This window comes from Ornithodoros turicata, chromosome 3, assembly GCF_037126465.1.
Source record: "Ornithodoros turicata isolate Travis chromosome 3, ASM3712646v1, whole genome shotgun sequence".
NCBI lineage: Eukaryota > Metazoa > Arthropoda > Arachnida > Ixodida > Argasidae > Ornithodoros > Ornithodoros turicata.
In genome coordinates this window covers 49,709,515-49,733,190 of record NC_088203.1, presented here as the reverse complement: position 1 = coordinate 49,733,190, position 23,676 = coordinate 49,709,515, and the positions used below count along the sequence as shown (strand labels likewise).

At 43.3% G+C, this 23,676-nt stretch overlaps 1 protein-coding gene across 1 annotated transcript in view; it reads right to left on the bottom strand.

Annotated features, from left to right (window-relative positions):
- Positions 1–23,357, bottom strand: part of LOC135388463 (phospholipid-transporting ATPase ABCA1-like) — a 391,000-nt gene extending 367,643 nt beyond the window's left edge. The window contains exons 1-2 of the mRNA XM_064618039.1: positions 23,319–23,357; positions 21,346–21,643 (exon numbers count right to left, since the gene is read on the bottom strand). Coding sequence (XP_064474109.1) covers positions 21,346–21,640 — 295 coding nt within the window. The 5' untranslated portion in view covers positions 21,641–21,643; positions 23,319–23,357. The remainder of the gene's footprint in view (positions 1–21,345; positions 21,644–23,318) is intronic.
- Between the last annotated feature and the right edge of the window lie 319 nt (positions 23,358–23,676).

Below are 23,676 nucleotides of genomic sequence, written 5' to 3'. Positions count from 1 at the left end.
TCTCCTCCGTTCGACGGACCGTTTGGATACTCGCGCCTCAATGAAATGACTCTCGCCCAATCAGCGCGAAGGAAACTGACGCCAGTTCTTGGAGACCAATGAGCATCCAAATATTTATACATATAATGCGCAGCCAATCACAGATCTTCCGAGCGCGCGCGCCGGTGGCGACAGTATTTTGGAGGCGGTGCGTTTCGTTTGAGAGCCGGCGGCTGACAGCAGTATAGGTATCCTCACGGAGGTGATCGTTGTGCTATTGTCAGTGTATGGTCGTCGATTGTGGTTGCGTGTAATAATTTCATCCGCATCGACCATCGCATATTTATCTTCTGTTGTGCGACCTGTGTGGTGAACTGCAACGATCAAGATTGCCTCTCGATTGCTGAGGCATTCCAGCAGAGTCCTTTATCCGCTTTCGAGCCTGGTGTCTGTTGATCACGTCTTTGATCAAGTGTTTGATCACTGTAGGCAATGTAAACAGAAAGTAAGTTGATGCAAGGTAGCCTTACGCTGCAAGGGACTCCCACACGCACAACTTTTACGGTTTTATCGTTTTAAGAAATCGATATCGTACTTTCAACGTGTCACAAATCTGCAACGCGTTAAGGCGGGGTCCCATAGCCTTGATTTGAGCAGCAGCAGCAGAGCAACAGCAGCGGAGCAGCAGAGCTGCAGCGACACGAGCGGTCCCATAGCACTGGGCGAGAGCAGCAGCGCTGCCCAGCTGCAGGAATTCCCTGCTGCTCTCGTATCCGAATTTTTGGTTGCTGTGCTGCCCTGTTGCTCTGCAGCCTGAGCAGCCGGTCTCGAAAGCCAATCAGGAGGCTGGTTGGTATTGTTTTCGTTCGACGGTGTTTAGGGTTAGCAGGGCGGTGAGTGACGGCAGAAGGTTTGTTTCTGGTTGTTCTGTGATTGATTCTGAAGACCTGGATACGCTTGTGATTGCCAGTAGTTTGGAGCGAGTGTTCAATCATCGGGACTGCGTGAAGTGCGCTTTCAGGACATAATTCAGTTCATAAAGTTCAATAAAGTGTTCGACCGAACCTACGTGATACATATGTTGTGTACCAGTTGTAGCTACATGTTCGCTTGTTTTCTGGAAAGTACTTCCAAACCCGTGACCTGATAACGTACAAGCAAATTACTTTCACGTCCATGCCGTGTGAAAACCAAACCGAACAAATTTCTTGTGGTCGGTATTCCAAGACCTTGCTAGGTGGTTGTAAATGAAACTGACCCTTGAAAAGGGTAGATGGAGATAGACAACCTTCAGACAACAAGAAAAGGTTCGATAGAGATAGATAATGAACCCATTCCTTGTGAAAACAGGCAGAAAGCAGTGAGTACTAGCAGAAGGGGCCTTCGTTTTCGTTAGACAGTTTTATTTCACTAAGAGCAACGTACGCATTTGACAGTCACCGTAAATCAAAATGTCGAATACTATAGTAACGAGGCAATATTTATACGACAAAATCCCGTAGAAGAATCTCCACACAACACAGAAAGGACTGTTCTGCACAGCACAGCAGTAGGACGAACCTACGTTGGATGTCATGAAACTGACTACACATCAACGAAGAGTCAGGTAATACGAGGCTCAGACCACCACCACACTCATCTCAAAGTTCACTTATGAGCTCCAAATCGACAATATATCTCTCACACAAACGCCTTTCACCTAGGATTGCGTTCCTAGGTGTGTGCACTAAAAGGCTTAGCCGCTGCGTACGCCTTCGGAATGTGCGAAATGTAAACAATGACACAGTTGCCAACACGTTTTGTGTTTCCTAAGCCGCTGCTGCCGCTAATTCAAAACGAAGCTATGGGACGCCTCCAGCAGCAGAGCAGCGGCAGCAGAAAGCTGCTCTGCTGCCATGTTGCCGTGTTGCTGCTGCCGCACCGCTGCTGCTTTGCTGCTGCTGCTCGCATAAAGCTATGGGACCCGGCCCTTAGAGTATCTCTGCTGGCTGTGTTTCTTTGGAGCGCAACTCATACAGAAAACGTACTCAGGGTGCTGCCTTGTTTACGTCCTCGTCCTGTGTGTGTGTGTGTGTGTGTGTGTGTGTGTGTATTTCGTTTGTCTGTTTAGCGCTGTTTTCGTCATGTTACCCAGGGCGTCCTTGCTTGTGAGCGTCCAAGTGTCGTGACCCCCTGTCAGTGCGGTGCGCGGCTGTGCTTAACTCTGACCTCTCTTATTTCTGCATTTCAGCATATCAGATTATTGTACAAATCACTAAGCACTAAATTGATTGTTCTGTTTAGCCCACAAAGATTAATCGTTACGTTTTGACTGTCTCTTGCTCTGATGAAATTTCACGTAATAGGAACATACCTAATGTACATATTTGTCATTACAGTTACTGAGCATATTTATCATCTGATATGATGCATTTGACATTGTTAAAATAAACGGCCACACTGTAATGCCATTAGACTACATCTGAGCCATTCAGAATTTTGAGTATATTGAGACCATGTACACAAAATATAGATGTTAAAATAAACGAAATGAACGAAGGAGGTGTTATACGAGTTTCAAGAGTGGTGTTTCAAGGATGGAGCAAACAGGAATGGACCAAAGAAAACACATACAACAGCTGCAACATCAGAAATAAGGCTGTGCTGCTATTTTGTTCAATAATTGCATTGTGCTTATTTCTTCAACATCATATATTATTAAGGGAACACTTTTACACAAGTGGTTGGGGACTTACATATTTTCCATGCTCATTCTTTACAAGCTTCTCTCTCAACTTCATACTGGCATTGTAAATTTCACTAGCATTATCATCGCACCATTACATGCCAAACCATCACCACCACCAATGCCTAAAAACTCCCCACAGCTCATGCCATGCCATGCTAAAATACGGCTGCCAACAGCACATCATGCACTAAACAAGTGTAGGAAGGCGGGGTAGGTCGTACGAATTATGGTGTGTAGACCAGTGTTGCGGATTTGAATCCACGGATTTTATTTAAGTCCGGATTTGAATCCACCGGAGGGCTGGCGGATTTGATTTATGATTTGATTTGCGCAAAAAAAAAATATGGGCAGGATTTGGATTTGGATGGAATCGCATTTTCCACTAATGAATTGGATTTGGATTCAATCGCATATTCCAGGTATAATTTGGATTTGGATTCAATCGCATTTTCCACGAATGATTTGGATTGGGATTAAATCGCCCTTTTTCAGCGGATTTGCGCGTGGATTTCACCGAGCTCCCTCACAAAATGCATGGATTTGAAATTGAGCGAAGCGCAGTTTCGCATTCTACGCGAATTGATGTGACCTTGTCTGAAATCTGCACACGCACTTGCCATCACGCCAACAGCACATCATGCACTAAACAAGTGTAGGTAGGCAGGGTAGGTCGTACGAATTATGGTGTGTAGACCAGTGTTGCGGATTTGAATGCACGGATTTTATTTAAGTCCGGATTTAAATCCACCGGAGGGCTGGCGGATTTGATTTATGATTTGATTTGCGCAAAAAAAAAATATGGGCAGGATTTGGATTTGGATTGAATCGCATTTTCCACTAATGAATTTGATTTGGATTCAATCGCATATTCCAGGTATGATTTGGATTTGGATTCAATCGCATTTTCCACGAATGATTTGGATTGGGATTAAATCGCCCTTTTTCAGCGGATTTGCGCGTGGATTTCGCCGAGCTCCCTCACAAGATGCATGGATTTGAAATTGAGCGAAGCGCCGTTTCGCATTCTACGCGAATTGATGTGACCTTGTCTGAAATCTGCACACGCACTTGCCATCATGCCAACAGCACATCATGCACTAAACAAGTGTAGGAAGGCGGGGTAGGTCGTACGAATTATGGTGTGTAGACCAGTGTTGCGGTTTGAGTCCACGGATATTATTTAAGTCCGGATTTAAATCCACCGGAGGGCTGGCGGATTTGATTTATGATTTGATTTGCGCAAAAAAAAAAAAATATATGGGCAGGATTTGGATTTGGATTGAATCGCATTTTCCACTAATGAATTGGATTGGGATTCAATCGCATATTCCAGGTATGATTTGGATTCAATCGCATTTTCCACGAATGATTTGGATTGGGATTAAATCGCCCTTTTTCAGCGGGTTTGCGCGTGGATTTCGCCGAGCTCGCTCACAAGATGCATGGATTTGAAATTGAGCGAAGCGCCGTTTCGCATTGTACACGAATTGACGTGACCTTGTCTGAAATCTGCACACACAATAGCGCCGTCCTCTCCCCAGAGCGACAGGAGTAGCCCTTTTGTTCGAATCACTTCCCCTCACCGCACCGAGGGAACACCAGGTGCAGTTCTTTGAACGCAGTTAACGTTATTCTGTCGATTGGACGGCACCGTTCCTGTGGACCTCTAGCTGAGTCTTCAAGCACGACCCGTTTCGAGCTTGCCAAATCATGTCGCGAAATCCTTGGTCTTCGCCATCATATTGAACTCATATAGGTACACGCATTCACGTCAAAACGAAGTAAAAACGAACAATAAATATATCACATCCTATCATTTTGTGATTTCGGGAAGGCAAGCCTTTCCTACTCCCACGGACAATCATGGCAAAATGTGCAACTCTTCCTCGCATACCCTTTTTTTTTCCTGGATTACAACAGTCTGTACTGCGCGAAGAAAATTCTTACAACGCCCCGAAACGTCAGCATTAAAATAGACCCATGGGCTACATGTTTACTATAAGTATTCGTAACATGTCCCACGATTTATTAACGATCCATTTAATTGTCACCCCCAGGGTATAGTAACCAACGACCCGTGGTCTGTTGAGTACTGATGGTAGAAATCGACGCAGGCGTGTGTTTTTGGGCGTAGCTGCGAGCCTAGGCCCGTGATAGGAATTCCTTCACTCAGGCGTATTCGCCCGGTGCTAAATGACGAGAAGGTTCCTGACCCAAAATCCGCTTTTGGGAAGGTGCACCATACCTACCAACTCCACACTGTTCATGCCCCGTGAAGCGAACACGATACGTGATGATGGAGATGGGGGTTGTGCACCGCCCCTCCCAGAGTCTGAGACAACGGGGAATTAAATGACGGAGGACGAGTTTTTTTTTTCGTGAGGAAGAATCTAATGCTATCACACTGCAGGCCTGCAGGCCGACGCAGCTCTGTGCTCGGGCAATGCTCGGGACTGCCTAGCTCTGGGGGAAGTACTCATGCCCTCCAAAACGCGAACGGTGTTAGCTTCCAGCTAATCGTACGGCGGCTGGTCGCGCGTGAAATACGACATCCACATTCAACGATCCCAACGATCCGAAATGGCTGCGCGCCTTCAACCTTGAAGAGGGAGCACGCTCGGTATGCCCGTTGCCCGCACGGGGCGTGCGAACGCTAGAGGTGGCACAGTGGGGTCGCCTTCTGTCCACTCTTGGGTAGTTCCATATAAAAAGGACAAGGCTGGGGAAATTGATAATTCTTAATTTTCATGAAAAAATATATGTTAGATAGCATCTCGATTGATGACAAATGCAACAATTTCGAGCTCCATCCGATGAACCGTTTCCGATATAGAGGCGGAAGGTAGCGGCGGCGGATGTTGGTTCGAATTTTTTTCCCAACTTCGACCTTATAGGATCGCGCTTCTTGTTTTACCACATCCTTCAAATTTGGCTGATAAAAACTATGGGTTCAAGACAGCACGCGGAAAAAGTCCCGTGGCTCCTACTTTAAAGGGGCACTACGAAAAAATTCCCGAACACAGCACTTCCGGCAAAAAATATACGATTTAGAACTTTTGTTGTTCATGAGCGGGTGCAGGCATTCCCTTGAAGGTAGATTCATTAGAGCCGCTAACTCATTCACTATCGACTGGTATAGATATCATTTATATAGCTCCTGTGGTAGAGCGAGCAAATGGCTGTAAGTAGAAGCAACTCGCGAAATTGCTCCCCCGAATCGCCCCCCAAAACGTCAGTTTATACATTGGATTTCCCTCTCCCCCTCCCCCACTACGCTCTCCGACAAAGAACCCCTCCCCCCCCCCCCCCACACACACACCGATCGTCTGGATCCGCCCCTGACACAGGCTGATACGTGGTGACTGATAGTCTGGTACACGCCGTGCAGGCGAAACCGAAAGTGTCTTTCTAAACTCAAAAATTTGTCCTAAAATATGAATAAAATTTCAGCCTGCGGATTGATAGGTTGGCCCTTTATATCCTCGTCAATCAGACGAAATGTATTGCTCTTTGTGCCACGTCATGCTGTTATTTAGCCGTTGATTAGTGAATACGTGCAGTATTAGTAATTTGTATACACGGTTATAGGTCTAGTAAAGCTACTCCACGAATTTTGGCTCCCGGATTTGTGAAAAGATTCGATAAATTCGGATTTAAAAGCGGATTTGATTTAGGTCCGGAAAAACAAATCCGGATTTAAAAGGATTTGATCTAACGTGTTAAAATTTAAATCCGGACTTGATTTGGATTTGATTTACTACCTTCAGAAAAAAATGCGGATTTGATTGAAATCCGATTTCAGCGGCCAAATCCGCAACACTGGTGTAGACAGCCAGAAGACGCGGACAGAAGAACAATGACACAGACGACTGCATCATGCACTAAGCTCTGCGAAATCACTCGTTATTTAAGTTAATTTAGGATTCTTGTTCAGAAAGAATTTGCGTAGCGATGCAGTTAGTTATCACTCCACTCTAACACAGATCACTCAACTTTGACTGTGAAATGACCGAAGAGGCCTGTGCGATGCTATGAAAATGATAACTGCCCCTGTATAATTGTGTAAACTTATTTTGTTTGAGCAGCTCTTCACCGATCGCTTGGCATTTTTTTAGTTTTCCAGTCATGGAATAGTTCTCGGACTATTTTCCCAGTTTTCTATGCTTTACTGGATTGCAGACATCCTGAGATACACACGGTAATTCAAGCAACTGGGTATTCGAGGATTACATGTTTGTATCGCTCATGTTTGTGACCTTCCTCGACTAATTCTCGTTCTTTACACAGATGATAAAGCTCTGAAAAATTATTGCGCAGGCTGCATTTCTGCACTGTGTGATTATGCAGTTTGACTGTGCAGCTTTGTATTGAGAGATTGTGCTATTTCTTGAGAAACAACACAGCGGAATATCAAAGCAAGGCACACCTAGAGGTGCTCATTCTAGCATGAAATCTCTGTAGTCACTGATCATTGTCTGCTTGCTTTCAGCATTGATCTATAGCAGACAGTAAGATTAAGTTCGCAATGGACAAATGTACGCAATGCAAATAAGCTCACACAAAGAAAGGAATGCAACTTGAAATCAGGTGCATCTTAGTTACAATGTGCTGTATTACTTTTATTAAAATTTATATGATTGTATATCTTTCTTCCACAATTTCAGTTATTTTTTGAGCCACGTTGGTAGGTGTCACTTTGTAGAGGCCGACATATTCATCCAGTTGTGTCAGCACAAATCTATGCAACTACACTGTTTAATGTAGTGAGCATGGTGTACTGCATCATGAAGGACAAAGTTTGGGAGCAGATGTATGGGACATAACACTGAATATGTAGTAAAATAATATAGATGCCTCTGCATGACTAACCACCTAACTTCAGTAACAAGTGATGAACATGCAGTCTTCAGGCAACTTCAGGAAATTAATACATGATGTACGGGGAGATGGTCTGCACGATATACCAGCACCCAAAGCAACAGTTTCACAGGTTCCGGGCAAATGCATTACGTTGGCGCACCCCCCCCCCCCCCAAGATGAGCATGTAATTATTTCGTTCCACTTTACTGAACTTTATGCACCCTTAAGGGTTCTACAGAAAATGTGGGAAGAGAGGGGGTTCTAAAAAGGAACAGAAGTAGTGTGAATTTCCCGTTAAAAAGAAATGAAAAATTCCACACACACACACAACCACAAGATTTACGAACCTATGATGAAGCTCTTACACAGACATGTTTTTCGTGTGTTTCATGAAGGTCAGTTGTGTTAAGGATGGCATGGTATGCGATAAGCCTAAGCTAATGCCAGCCACAAATTTGTATATCAGTAAATTTTCTTGACATGTGACTTTGAAGAACTGCTTACTTGAAACAAAATAAATAACCAGGTGTGACACATATACAATCATATGTCACAGGCATTTGGTGCCAGTCATTCAGTGAAAGTAGTTTGCATGAGATGTCACATATTCTCCTGGTTACGATGAGGGGGAAGGAAGCTTTCAAGCGATAAATGTATATCATGGTGTCGCGTATTGCAACAGCATTCAGGCACTGTTTCGAGTGACAGATCCATAGATGTTAAAATCATTTGTCATGACGCTGATGACACACTGTTAGTTACATCCGAACTTTGTTACCGTAGTATTCCCATATGCTGTATGCCCTCCACTCACTGCTTTAAGGGTGGAGTGCATGTCAAGGCAGAGGAGAGCTGGTGTGAAATGGGAGTACCCATTCTGCACAGATATTGTGCAGTACATGTCATACGGGAAAAACCATGGACACTTAGCATGCACCTGAGCTGGTGCAAAGGGAACAAGTTGTAACACAATTGATTGTACAGTGAGGTACTACACATATGCATATTAGAAGTGAATATCGGTTTGGTGCACTATATTTGAACTCAGCTACTCAGAACATGTTGAAGACAGGCGCAACACCAAATTAGAGGCATTGTGCCATTCGCGATAAATAGAAGCAAAATCATGTAGCATGATTCCATAGGAATGTGTTTTCCCATTCTTAAAATTTACCTGTACAGGATATGAGACTGCCCAACAAGAGTGCACTCATCAAACCAGTGTAAAGCTGCAGTGTCGTCAAGCAATTTTAAGAGTCCTGCTCACAGAAATGATGCAGAACAGCATGCATACATTTTAGCTTGAAAGAAAAGCCTTGAGCTTCAAGAGACACAAAAGGGACACTTTTTTTTTGTTTAGTGCTATATTCACACTCAACACCTGAGTACATGGATCAACTCTGTTGCCACATGACAGCTATCAACAACATAAACGAAGGAGAGCTAGTGTAACATGGGTGCATGTTTACCCTGCTTTACTACTGTCATCTATATCCACACTGAACACATGCGCACAGAAATTAACTATGCAGCGATACGGCAGCTGTCTATAACGTAAAAGAACGATAGCTACTGTTAACATGGGGCCGTGCTCTTCCACGTTCTCGTGTGCTCAGTGTATATACAAACAGCTGCACTAGCAGGACAAATCTGTACCCATGCTAAGAGAAGCTAACTTTCTTTTAAGTAGTAACAGTCATGTGGCCATGTACAATATTTCCATGCACTCATGCTACAGTTATTGCAGAACCACATTTCCATTTTGATGTTGCATGTACCAGCTGGCTACTATGTCTATCTGGAAGATGTTATATGCAGTAATTGCAGTTGATCTAATTTTCAACTTTAAGTGCAGTGCAATGTGAGCAAGGGAGCTCAAAGTTTCTGTACACATTGCCCTTGATTCCTATGCCATTCAGCTGTTTTGCAGTACACCTCAGATATATTAGCGGAGTCAGCCTGTGGAATGTAGCAATGATTTTTTTCCTTGTGCACCATTGCTCACTTATGTTCTCATGTGACCTCACCAACTAATTGAGCAGGGTATCGAGAGTGCATGCCTCTATGTAAAAAGTCATCCTTGTGGGACTACGTAACAGCCTTTATTGTCGGAATATAAACAAAAATCTCACGAATACAAAGTTGTTGTGACGAATGAGTCCACAACAGAGATTTTTTGAGAAAGGGTCTCCGGAATATATGTGCTTATACAATGCACAAAAACTGTCAGTGATTGGTTATGGTTATGTATCTGCAATAGTTAACCTAAGAAGTTATGATGCTTCGAAAAGGTATCCAGCCTGCTTTAGCACACTGCTGTGTAGTGTCTTTTGCAGAAGCAGCCCTATAAAAGCAGATCTACTGTTACCAGACGATAAATCAAAATAGAAGTAAGCAACTAGGCGATTCCACGCGAAATGATCCAGCGGACCTGCCCGGCCCTCACAAAACTATGGCGAATTTTTACGAAAAATGTTTTAGCAGTCCCTAATAGTGCAAAACGACACACCACGAAACATTTCTTCCTAAATCTCAATGTGGCGGGTGCTAGACACAAGCAAAGTTCGCAGTGCTGGCGAGAACCGTGCCTAGCGTGAACGGCAGGTGCGGCTCATAGATATAACCTAGAACTGTGCGGTTTTCTTTTGCGTATAGAGGAAGCCATGCGTTACACAGCGTTCCAATCCCGGCTGTCGTGCTGTAATCGCCGTTTGTATACAGAGGCCGGAAGTTTCGCAATTTTCCTCCTACTTCGCAATTTTTTTTTGTGGAAAATCAAACCATTAAGTTTTACTGAATATTTTTCCTTGAGAAGGCCTCGTGGAATACTTCAACAGGAAAAATCGCAAGACACGTAACTCAGGTAGTCATTGCAGGAAAGAAAGAGGAAGTATGCGATTTTTCCAAAATTCGCTACAATCGAGCGTAAAACACGCAATGAAGAGGTCGGAAGAGACGCCTAAAACCAATGTAGTTTTATAAAACGAGCCTTCCTCTCCAACATATTAAAAAGCTCGAGGGTGTTCTTGCGTATAGAGGAGATTTTTTTTTTTTTTTGTAGTAGAGGATATTACGGCCACACTGACCTACGTTGCTTGTATCCGGTGGGGTGCTATATTTGTTTCTTGGGCTCCCGATTTAATTCATCGTATTTCCTATTTTTTTCTGGTTGGTTTTCAATATCACAACCACCCGGACCAAAGGAACATGGCTCCAGTTGAGCGCTGTGGAGTTCCAATTCACCAGTATGAATATTATAGGCACGTAGAGGCACGTTCAGTTGATGAAAGTTCCCTTTAACTGTCACATTTAAATGCTGAACAATTCAGCAAAAATATTAACCACGAAAAGTTTAACAAATTATAACGCTTGAGGAAAAGACGAACGTGCAAAAGTCATTGACATGGCAGTACTGGAAACGACGGAATCTCGTGGTGGTGGCTCATCGTCCATGCTGTCCTAGGTTCCAGTGAGGCTCACAGCTATATAAAGCGTTGCACCATTCGCATATGGAAGCGTATACCTGCGGATATCCGCAAGAAACTTCTGGGTTCGGATGAAATACGGACGCTTGCTGTGATCTGCGGATCGGACGCGGATGGCGCCGGATCAGGAGCGGGTCAGACGCGGATAAACCGCGAGATCGCGCCATCAGTTTGCTTCACACTAGGTACAGAACATAGAGTACAAGGTGTACAAAAGCCGCTCGCGCATCTGAGAGAGTTCTCTGGCGTCTCGAGTCGAGGTGCGCGTTCGGCGCCGATCTTGCTTTTCACTTGCAAAAAACTCTACTTATCCCCCTTTGGTGCAAAATGTGTTTCGGTGCTTGGTGCCGTAAATCTTTCGTGGAAGCTAAATCTGTACTTGCTGTCGTGTATCCTTTGGTGGCATCATGGACACTCAGGACCTGTCCTCGCTCCAAAAGCTATGCCGCTCCGGGGTTTTCACTGTCATAACGAAAGAGAGGAAGTCGCCCGTGTGGATGAAGTTTGGTGACAGCTTTTCTTTGTTGGCATTTTTTTTTTCTGTTTTGTGCTGACGGGAAATAACGTTTATTTCCTGGAAAATTGGCCTGATATATCGAGCATAGAAACTGAACTATTGCTGCGTGCCGTGTGAGACCGGGATTTTTCGGATAGGATGCGGATGTCAAAAAGCTCATCCGCGCAGAGCTTTAGCTCACACGACAGAAAGTGTTACTTAGACCTGTCCATCACCGCTAATCCCCAATCTCCGTTGCCGGCACCGTGCACACCGGAAACAATGCCATAAACTTAACCACCCAGGATTGCAATACGTGTGTTATGCTACAGCAGCAAAGACTATGGTAACCTTGCAGAAGTCTGCGCCACAGCATATTGCTTGGCCATTAAAACCCAACTAGACCAGAGAAAAATTGAAAATAAACAGAATTAAAACAGGAGCCCAAGAAACAAATATAACACCCCACTGGATACATGCAACGTGGGTCAGTGTGGCCGTAATACCCTCTACTACAAAAAAAATATTTTCTCCTGCATACGAAAAAAACACCCTCGAGATTTTTTAATATGTTGTAGAGGAAGGCTCGTTCTATAAAACAGCGTTGGTTTCAGGCGTCTCTTCCGACCTCTTCATTGCGTGTTTTACGCTCGATTGTAGCGAATTTCGGAAAAATCGCATACTTCCTCTTTTTTTCCTGCAATGACTATGAAGGTTACGTCTCTGCCGATTTTTTCTGTTGAAGTATTCCTTGGGGCCTTGGCAGGAAAAAAATATTCGTTAAAATTTAATGGTTTGATTTTCCACAAAAAAATCACGAAGTAGGAGGAAAATTGCGAAACTTCCGGCCTTTGTATACATACACCGATTACAGCACGACAACCGGGATTTGGACGCTGTGTAGAGCATAGTTTCCTCTATACGCAAAAGAGAACCGCACAGTTTTAGGTGCTTTCTATGAGCCGCACCTGCCGTTCACGCCATGCACGGTTTTCGCCAGCGCTGCGAATTTTGCTCGTGTCTAGCACCCGCCACATTGAGATTTTGGAAGAAATGTTTCGTGGTGTGTCGTTTTGCACTATTAGGGACTGCTAAAAAAAATATTCGTAAAAATTCGTGATCGTTTTGTGGGGGCCGAGCAGGCCAGCATTTTGCGTGGAATCGCCCAACTGTCTTTTTGAATGTTTTCCAATGTAGCAGTAGTAACACAATACCTGAAGAACTGTTTTTCATTGGTCTCCTCTGCTGTGGCATGCTGAAATAAGTAAAACGCACATTTCAGTTTCATCTATGATTAGATGTGAATCCAGGGAAAATGGGGACCTCGTTCGGTTTTGCTCCGGTATTTTCATAATCTGGGAACGCAAAATCTGCTCAAATTTCGTGTTCAGTGTAGTGCAACATGAAGTTTCAACGGGAAATATTTCCATGCCTCGATAGTATCCACACAACAGCCGCAAGATGCTAATGCACTTTATGATCAGTCCTGTTGCACGGTTAGATGTCTCTGGAGATAACACACGCTGCAAAGAGATGATAGATACTGGGACGGTTAATAAACATGCGAGTAGATAACGCCCCTCAATTTCTCCACCGGGGCTCGCAACAACCATCTAGCACGTTACTGCTCTTACTGTACAATGACAGGGGTGCTTACAGTGTGTATCACAGGAGATGACACTTATAATAAGCGCCAGCACAGCCAGCACCATGCTTTGTTTGACGATGCACATTGACGTTCGGCCATCCGCACTCTCTATCGGCCCATTGGATTGGTATCTGGATTTTGTCCAGTGGCACATGTCGATGTCACTCGCTTTGACCACACTTTGACGGTGCTTTTAGGTTTACCATGCAAGAGCTTGCAATAGCGCCTTCTAAAAACAACTGCTGCATTTCGTGCTCCCGGTCAATAGTTACGCCAGTTTTCTTTACTAACCGTGCATTTAAACCGATTCTGTTTACTTTTTACCAGTTAGACTTCGAATTAGTGAAACATCACCTACCACAACCACTCTACGATAGTTTTTTCAGCACACGCTCACAGTTGCAACGTACTTAGGCCGACGTTAAACTAGCCCCTCCCCTAGTTTAAAATACGTCCCATTCAAATACATTGGTCTTAAACCACCGGTTTAAGTAGCTTGGGTGGATGATCGAAATGGAATACTTGAAGCGAATATTCGTCCCATTGCGATAAAATCCATCTCATAGGCGCTTCTAGTAACTATATCAATCAAAACTTATATACACTACTATACGCTATGTCACAACTGGAGAAAAATACTAAGGCTCTTCAAACCCGTTCCAGGGAAGCCTGGAAGGTACCCCGTTGCCGAACACAATATGGGTCGCACATGCTACGCCACCAGCTGCCGTTCCTCATAAACAAGCACGAGGAAATCTTGATAAATCAGAAATTGAAAAACATCACTAACAGGCGTCTCCGGTTGCACTGGGTTGAAAACATGCAAGCATAAACAGTTACGATGTCATGGTATTTTTGGTCATAATTAAATTCCAATTTAATTAAATTTAAAAAATGTAGCAAATTTTGTGATTTTTCCTTTACTCAGTGACTTGTATTGAGTACTTCTGAATTATCCTTTTTTTCTTTTCTTTTCACCCACTCTGTTTCTACATACTACAGAAAGTGTATGGGTACTGCAGTAAATTTTGCATGTTTTTGTTCTTTACTTACTGAGCTGCATTGAGTGCTTTTATTTTATAATTCTTCTTTCCACTATTCTCCTGTGCCATATTTCTACTTACTACAGAAAGTCTATGGGTATGAGAATATGTTGTGTGATTCTTGTGCATTATTTATCTCTACTGTGTACTTCTGCGTCTTAATTATAGTGCTGCCTAGTGTCAGTGCGGCCCCCGCATGCCCTCAAGCTACTTTGTTGCAGCTTTTTTTCCAGGACCACCGCCATCTTCTGTTAGATGGAAACGGAAACAATAAAAAAAAACTTACCCAAGATTTGATGAAAAATTCTTCGTGAACCGAGGATTAGGCCTACCGGTCACAACCGCTTCTGGTAGACTCTGGTGAAATGCGCATGCGCCGTGCAAGAAGCTCGCTATATGCGGTACCATTGGCTTCACAGCAGCAGGTTGTAGAGCATGGGGTGGTGATCCAGGACTGGCGAACGAAAGTCTCAAGTGATCGATTTGAACCCGACGTCACTAAACCAATGGTTTAAGTAAGTTGGTGAATAGGGGTAATGATGTTCAAGAGATTGCGCGTAAGTATGTAACAGTTCGTTGCTGGGAATAGGCTGTGTCGACAGCATCATTGTGCTTGTACTACACTCCATGTGTCATCATGTAGTATTTACATAAAGTGTTCATCGTGAAGTAGCATTTTATCACTGTCGACCAGAAAACTTTGTGTGCGGTGCTGTTTCGCATTTGCGTCCCAAGCGTTTCCGCTTCTACACATTTTCCCAATTTCGGTCCTATTACAACTACTGGAGTCTGAATAGATTCATGATGGAACAGTTTTGTACAACCTCCGTCGTTATTTCTATGTTTCGTTTGTCGCATTTGTTTCTATATGAGCTATATTATGAAACGTCTCCGAAAGAGTAAATACTTCAAGATATTTGCGCTAAGAAAATAATGTAATGGCGAGGGAATTTACTCGTAATTTGAGACTGAGTGGGAACCGTATGTGTTCGGCAGTGGCAAGCATAGTCTTCAAGCTTTCTTTCACCTGGAAGAACAGCTGTGCAGGCATCACAATATCCGCACACAACATACGGTTGTTATTCACTCTGCTATGTGATTGTGTCAATGTTAAAGGGGCTGAGAAGTGAAAAATAACCCCCATATTTTTGCCCACTGTCGTGCACAACATCGTTGTTTGATAAGACACAGAAAGCATTACTTCTCAATTCGGCATATTTTTTACGTATAAATATTTTGAAGATCGCCGGAACATGGACGGTGCTGCCAGCGAACGGCGAAAAAGAGCAACTTGGGTTTCGGGTCCAGGGCTCCCAGGGATTGGTAAGCCCTTACCACGTGAGAGTTAATTTTGTAGAGAACAAAGTTGACGCACATTATCTTACGGCTAAACGCCATTTTAAAAATGATGCTCACTTCCATAGCTTTTACGTTAATAAAGCATTCAGCTACTTCGCCGCTACGAGCTACGATCCGCCGCGCCATCTGCAAGGCCATCTGTGTTGTCGCGTTTATTGTTTACGTCGTGGGTGGTCATGTTGGTCGCGCGAAGCAGAAACCAGAAAGTATAAGTGAATGACATGTCCGTGGCTGTTGTGTCAATTATTCGAGAGACCTACATATACCTGGTGTAGTTTTGGTGTAGGGGGATGCAAAAATCATGTTAGTTCACCATCGGCGGTGGGCGTTTTCTACCACAAGATTCAACAGGAGAGTGCACGAAAACGAATGTGGTTCGAAACACTCGGTTATTAGATGTAGCAGTCGTGTCGTGTATGCTGAGCTCATTTTGCTGCAGATGACAACGAATATCCCGTAGAAAGCGAATTGCGAAGACGTAACGAAGCACAATGATGCTCAGTACCCAGTGATTTTTGTTCACCGAGGTGACGAGTTCGACACAACGTCTTAGGTACGTACAGGCGTCACACATGTATAAATTATAATATAGCGATGACGTATTCCATTTAACTTATGTTATCCTACTTGTCCCGTACTCAACATTGTCTACTTCAACAAATTTAATTTTAGGGGCTTTCCAGTGTTGAAGTAGCGCAAGACTGCTTCGTGTGTGTGATCAAGTTGACATGACAGAAATAGCTGAAAGCAGGTATCCAAAGTCCACAGATGGAAGCACTAGATTTGTTATGTGTTGTAGACTTTGTGGCATTTTTTGGAGTCTTTGGACAGGTGCAGAACATTAGTATGACGTCAACAATAGGAGAATAAACCGATGACTACTACTAGCTTGTTTGAAGGGTACAAGAATACTTCCTGTTGAGGTGTAGTTATGACTTTATGACTAAGGAACGCTAATTAATTTTCTAGAGATGCATCCTCTACACTTGAATGCCCAATGAAACAGCGAACGTTCATTGTCTTTGAAGCCCCACTACTGGAATTGTTCAATGTGTGTCAGAGCTGTAGTGAGCCATGCAAGGTTACCACATCATATTGGTCCTAAATTTGCAGAGTTCCCCTATCTCGGACGCAACTGTCATTTCTTTTTATTACTCTTCCGATCCTACCTTCTCAGAGATTAGTGTGGTTCACCATACACTGCATGGGCACTGCCTTTCTCTACTCATGCTTTCGGTTTCTTGTTCTGTTGAATAAATGTTCACTTGAGTTTGCAGCCATCACGCTGTCTACTGTGTTTGCCCCTCATCTATATTGATGTGCTGCAACGGTATAGCACATCAACATGCCAACAACCTACCAACAACTACCAAAACACCTTGCCTAGTCCTACTTTTGGATGGAAACTACACGATGTGGTAACATCCACATATATAAAGTTTTAGTCGACGGAGATCTGCTGTTTTTGTACAACCTTCATTGTACATTTCTTTTGTCTCACTTAGCATGCCTGAAGAAATGTTCTCATCTTCATCAAGAATTCATCAAGAAGGTCATTGTTTGATCTGCAGCATTATTGTTCCTGTAATCTTTTCACGAACAGAGAATACAAAAGTGAACAAATGGTAAAATATAACTAGCTTGTTAAATTCAAAAGTGTTTATACGTCTCTTGTTTATTTTGTTGCAGGTTTTACAACTCTATCAAGTACGTCAAAACATCAGAAGTCATCAGAAACATCAGTAGTCCTACTCTGTTTCCTAAATTCCTGGACAATAAAAAAGAAAGATATAGTTTGAGTTGTGACAAAACGTTGCTTCCGCTCTAATATTATATTTCAATCAAATGTTACGATGCATTTGTAGTGTACACTGAAGCCAGTTTCAATTCGCAGGGCTGTCAAAAGTACTTTACAAAAGTACTAGTACATCTCAATTACAGTAACAGAGAACTTATGCAATAAATTATATAGCCATTTTGGAGTACTATGCACACCAATGGTGCATGGTTAACTTTGAACCGAGATCAAGGGTTAATAATAATTGAAGTCAGCCCTCAAGTCCTTCTTTACAAATGTTAGTTGGTGACGTGATAATGAATCAGTTACAAGTACTCCGTTTAGCAAAACAGAGTTAATTAAGTGCTAAATCCCAAGCTTGGTTCAAATATTAATTGACATTTGGAAACCTGGTCACTAAGAAGTATACTAAAAGGCTATGAACATAGTTCAGCTGAATGACACTGATGAAAATTATCTTACTTACTCCTCACATATACAATTGAGACATGAGTATAACGTACAAATACATCTATGCCTACAGGTTACTTAACCCTCCAGGAACAAGCTAGGAATTATAATATGGTGTGACAGCAAAGAAAAAGCAATGAGAAAAACTTGCAGCAAGCACGAAATGAAAATATGCTGACATCAACATTTCTACAAGTCTATGCACTGATGGGAAAGCATCCCTAATTGCATGCATGACGCAGATCGAGATCCAGTGGAGTACTTTCTATTGTATTTTCTCGGAGCACCCCATATCCTTCTTGTGAATGGAAGACAGGTGGTATAACGGAATTTCCTGCAGAAATAAGGGTTTTCCTGTCCAGTTTGCCGTTCAAGTAGCGCGTAAAGACAGACGGCGCTGCCGTGTCTGTTGCCATGCTCTTCGGTTTCTCGGATGTATGTAAAAGACACTTGCAGTACTTCGATGTCAAGGCACAGTATTTCGAGATGTTCATTAGTTCTGATGCAATTGTCTGTCTGCCTTCCACACGCATTCTCTACCTCTCGGCAGCAAAAGCCGTAGTATCCATCCGTAGTATCTGTCGGTTTGCATTTCACACATGAACACCTTCACGACGAAAAAACAGCGCTTGTTTCGGCTTACACAAGTGCTTCTCCCTGATACATGGAAATTTCACAAAGCAGTCCATGTTCACGGCACGGTGAGCTACTGCTGAGGACGAATGTGAGGACTAATCTCTGGACGAGTAATCTTCTGCTGCAAAGAACACACTTTCCACCTCGCTAACGCACGAACAACAGTTCTGCGTGAGCGACAGTTCTCGAATGCGGAATTCCAGCGCACTCATGTTCAAGAGGCTCAACATTCTCTACGTAGAAAGTGGTCACAAATGCCCACTGCCATTTTCGTTTTCGCCGGATTAGCGCCCGGAAGTGCGCGTATTACATGCGTCCTCGACAGATGGCGCGGGGTCATGCAATTGTTGACAGACTGCTCGGTTTCCTACAATTCGATTACAGAAAAACTACAGCGATTTCAGCGGATCTCTTTGATATTTGAACTTTTGAAGGTTCAAGCTTTTCGCTGAACATAAAGTTTGGATAGGTTTATATTCACTTTTCGGTCCCTTTAAGTCACCTGTTTTGGTCTGGTAGTACCAGTTTTTTTCCTTGTAAGGTAACATGTAGGTGACCGCATGGAGGACAAAGACAAGAAACTGGCTTGTCTGGGGTAGGAGCTCACACTCGCATAGCTGAACAAAAGAAAATGTGGGACGAACTTCACATAAAAGACAAATAGCAATATATCCTCAACAACCGCTGATTAGTTTATAATAGGCGCAATTGCATATAGCGTGTCCATGGACGGAATTTTTTTGTTTTGGAGAAATCTTTTTTTTTTAGTTATAAGAGATGACAATATGTTCTACATTCCAGATCGATGTATTGATTAGATTTCGTTTAATTATTCGAGATAGAAGCTAGGTGCAAATGCAACATCGGCTTCCCTGTGTGCCGCTTGTGCCGCTACAGTTTTAAAAGCACGCTCGAGACCATTTAGCGCGAGGACATGGCCCCGAAATAATGGTTGTGTGAGAGTAAGTCTTGGAGCATTCATTGTGTCCTTTCATTTGAACGTGAGGCCGAAACAACGCTGCAGAACTGCAATCCGCACGTTTAGTGTGATGTCGCGCAGGATGCAAGTTTTAGAGTCGTTTAATATTTTGGTACAATATTTATAAGATGTAAAAATAAGTGCAAGGGTACCATTGCATACAATGGAGTAGCAGGCACCGTAAATTTATACCTCTTCTTGGCGTGGGTGCTTACCATAAATAATTATCTGTTAATAAACGCACTTGAGAATTTCTGAATGTGAAGATCATAGGAAAGAAAGGAAGGCAAACGAGTACAACAGAGGTTGCAGTTCATCTCTCTGACTTCTGATTTCAGTTACTGATTGCTATTGGTTAGAGATACGGCTCCAACATCAGGAAAGCGAATTTGCACTGTGGATCCGCTAGAATAACAAAAATGCAGAATTGTTTTTAAGGTTTGTGAGAAAATTTCATGGTTCTTGAGACCTTGAAAATGGCATTCTTAGGTTCCAGGGCATTAAAGACCAGTGATAAGAAAGTGCTTGAAGTAGTATGTATAGATACATATCTTGCAGCTTTTGCATGGCAAATCGTTGTCTACGAAAGTGCGTGAATCAATGTCGGCCTAAACTTACATACAAGGAGATTTCGTTACAAGGTGGCCACAAAACAATTACGCTTACTGGAACACCGAAATTGTGTCTTCATGTAGTAACGGTTTGGTTGTGTTCCATTTTAACGCTCAGAACTGGATTTTCGTTGAAATAACCCGCCATTTCGAAAATGTTTTCCGAATATTCGATAGCCTTCCCCTGGCGCCTAATCATCCCGTTTCACCTTTTTTACTTGGGATGTGCATCCGGGAGACAGAGCATTGCTGTATGCCCCCTTTGCATGAAAACAGCGATCTCTCCAATTGACAACATCAGCTGTTTTGCCTGCAGCAAGTGTACGCCCTCTCTACACGAACGCCATCGCTACAGTGTGACGTCAGGTGCGTATACTAGTCTATCCCTATCCGTATATACGTTAATAATATTAATAATATCGAAGTGTTACATACTGGGCCATGCGCTAAAGATGAAATTATCTCTGAAGAAGGAAAGGACGTACTGCATATATATACGGCGTGTGCCTCGTTTGTCTGCTCAGTCGAGAGCGAATAACTATACGCTAAAAATAAATAAACACTCATGCAACTGTGCACCAAAATTTTGGAAATACGAAGTAAAAACTGTTTTCCTTCGTTCTTGGTTATGAAAGCAATGCGTCGAAACCATATTCGACAAAATGTAAGCCAAAATGTAAGCATTGTATTACGGATCACACGGTAAAAATAAGGCACCCTTTATTAGATGCACACAGGAAAGAATACCGACTTAAATCATGGGCTTTACTTCAGGCAAAGTGGGAACGACGCCAGTCTTCATAACGGGGAAGAACTGGCGAAAGCCACGAACAGCCTATCAACCACGAACACACTTGGACGCCATGCGAGACTTGAAAGCCGTGCTGTACAGTGGAGGCTGTACACTACGCCCCTCCGATACATGAATAATATATTCCATTCTGACTGGTAGCCTTCCCAAAGCCTACGAAACCTGACATGTGAAGAAAGAAGATGAAATCTCCCGCACCTGCCCGTACCTGACCACAGGAAACTGTGGTAGATTATGCATTGTGCCGGCAGTTTCATTCGAAATATGTCATAGCGTGCCAAACATGCATTTATCTGCAACATACAATAATTCTAGTCGGTCCAAAATCAAGACCTTTAGTGTTTTTTCATCGTCCTAGTACGGAGCCACATCGAGAGAAAAACGTGCATTGGCATGAAAAGACGCTTCAGTTATACCGAATAAAAGAAACGCAGTGCACATGACGGTAAGAGAATGACTTACCAGTGCTGTTTAAGACCTCCGGAAAACCATTCTGAAGGATAAATGTCATGTACGGGGATGAGTCATTAGGGCCGTACACAAGCGTCCCAACAGGTATTTCAGAAAAATCTCCGTAGACCATAGCTGGGGTGTACGTCAGGGGCATCGGAAGGTTCTTAGAAAGCTGTGACATGTAGATGTAGAACATGCCGATTATGGCTGCCAATTGAAGTAGGGTAAAGAAAGGGTGTCTCCGGAGCGTCTGAATGTAGATGTTCTTCCAGAGTAGCACGAAGAGCTGTGCTACGACACCCATCACCTGAAATGTGCAAAACGTTAATGTTACCGCGTTTTAGCAGGAATTAGAGTCTGAAATTCTAGAACATTTCGCCTCCGAGAATAATAGGTTCTTTTAAAGGAGCGTGACAGAACTCAAAAACAAACATGTCGGGAGAGCTGGAAATTATGATTACGAACCCTGGGACACATTGGCACAAAAACTACGAGTGCAGCGCGTAGTACTGAAGCGGAAGCTAACTTTCAATCTCGCGGATCAGAAAACTTGCTCTCCTTAACTGCCAGTCTGCAACGTCATATGCGTCGCGAAAACTGAGGCGCGCTTCTTTTAATCTTTCTTTATTTTTCAGTTGCATTTCGCGCCCCACGCCTCGGATCTCGGCTGGTCGATCACACTAGCAGATTGTGCCAATGGTAGCTCCTCTACTTGACGTCACCAGAGCCGAGGAGCCGCTGGGTGAGGTCGCCGCCGCTACCCGCGCTATTTTGTAAAACAATTTTCAAAGCAAATTATCACTTCCCAAAAGAAATATTCTGCGTGACGGTGCCTGAAGGTAGTATGTTCATATGACGCAGCAGAAAAATATATGCTCCAAGAGCCTTTCATGCTGCATTAAGTCTCCAGACAACCACTACCCTAATGAGTGGCTCCCCCTGCACCGGTCATTAGGTTGATTTCACAACTTAGGGATCTTTAAGGCTCTCTCACATCAGAACATGCAGCACCCGGTATTTCGGGTACCTCGCGGTAGACTGCGTGTTTGGGGAGCGTTTGCAGTGTCAGCAACATGTCTCTCGTACTCGGCGAGTTTCGAACCCGATACACATTACTAACTGATCCACTGAAGCTGGTGAAACTTAAAGTGATATGAATATAGAAGCTGGTTTCACACAGTTCGTGACATGTCCCAGCCATGTCCCTTTGAACAGTGTGAAGCAGGCTGGTCACAAAACGGCTTATGGCCACTACGGCAACGTACAGAAATTAAGCTCATATAAACCGAGTGAAGAAGGTATATTCAGATAAATAGAGTATGTTTTGTAAACTCCCTACTACAACATCACAGCGACTAATATTTGTTAGTATATCGAAAACATGCAGATTGCCTAACTTGTATTACGCATATTAGGTTTCACGAGCTCTTCCATTAAGTAATAAGGTCATTCGCAAATTTCTTTACCGATATCGCGAAGCATACGGTATTTAGATGTAGCGAACAACAGTGTTCTGAACACTACACTCTTGGGCGCATACCTGCACAACACAAAAAACGGCAGCACTGTGGAGAATATGTCGTTGTTACTTGCGAACTGAAGGGGAGGGGGGGCATAATACGCGCCCTTTTGCGACCTCTATGCGTCTCCTATGTTGAATAAAACAGGGTAGAGAGTTCGAATGAGGGATGCCAATGAACCTGTTTTCAGACCGTATTCAAGTTAGCTTCACCTTGATTTTGTTAGGGGATATCTTGTAGACCACAGGCTGCTCAACTCAGGCTGCTCAACAACAACAGCTTTATTGCGAGACAATGAATGGGGTGTTTCATCGCCTAGGGCGATACTCTACCCCATTGCTGGTGGTGATGCGGGGAATGAAATAATGAGCCCCTTCAGGATCGAAGTCTACCAAAAAACGCCCTACAGTCTTGGCTACAAACTACAAACTTGACCGAGATAGACTGGCAAGGACAACTTACCCTGATGTCAAGTTCGCATTGGAATGAGCTTGCACTGCTTCATCTTCGTCTTCTATACGTTGAAGCGGCGTGAACATACACAAGCATCGTTATCAAGTTCAGAAATTTTATTTCTGGGAATTGTGTCGGGATTGAAAAGCATATCGACTTGAACTCAATTTTTCATTGAAATACCTTCTGCAATCATAGTGTGCAGCAGCGCAAATCGCGGGCGGCTCAGAGGGAAGGGAAGCACTACAAAATTACACATAATACACAAAGAAAACGCGATAACATTCTAACGCTCGTTACATGTGCCTATTATCATAATTATCATGCAGAATGAATCACAATAAAACGTTGACAAGTAATTTATGCC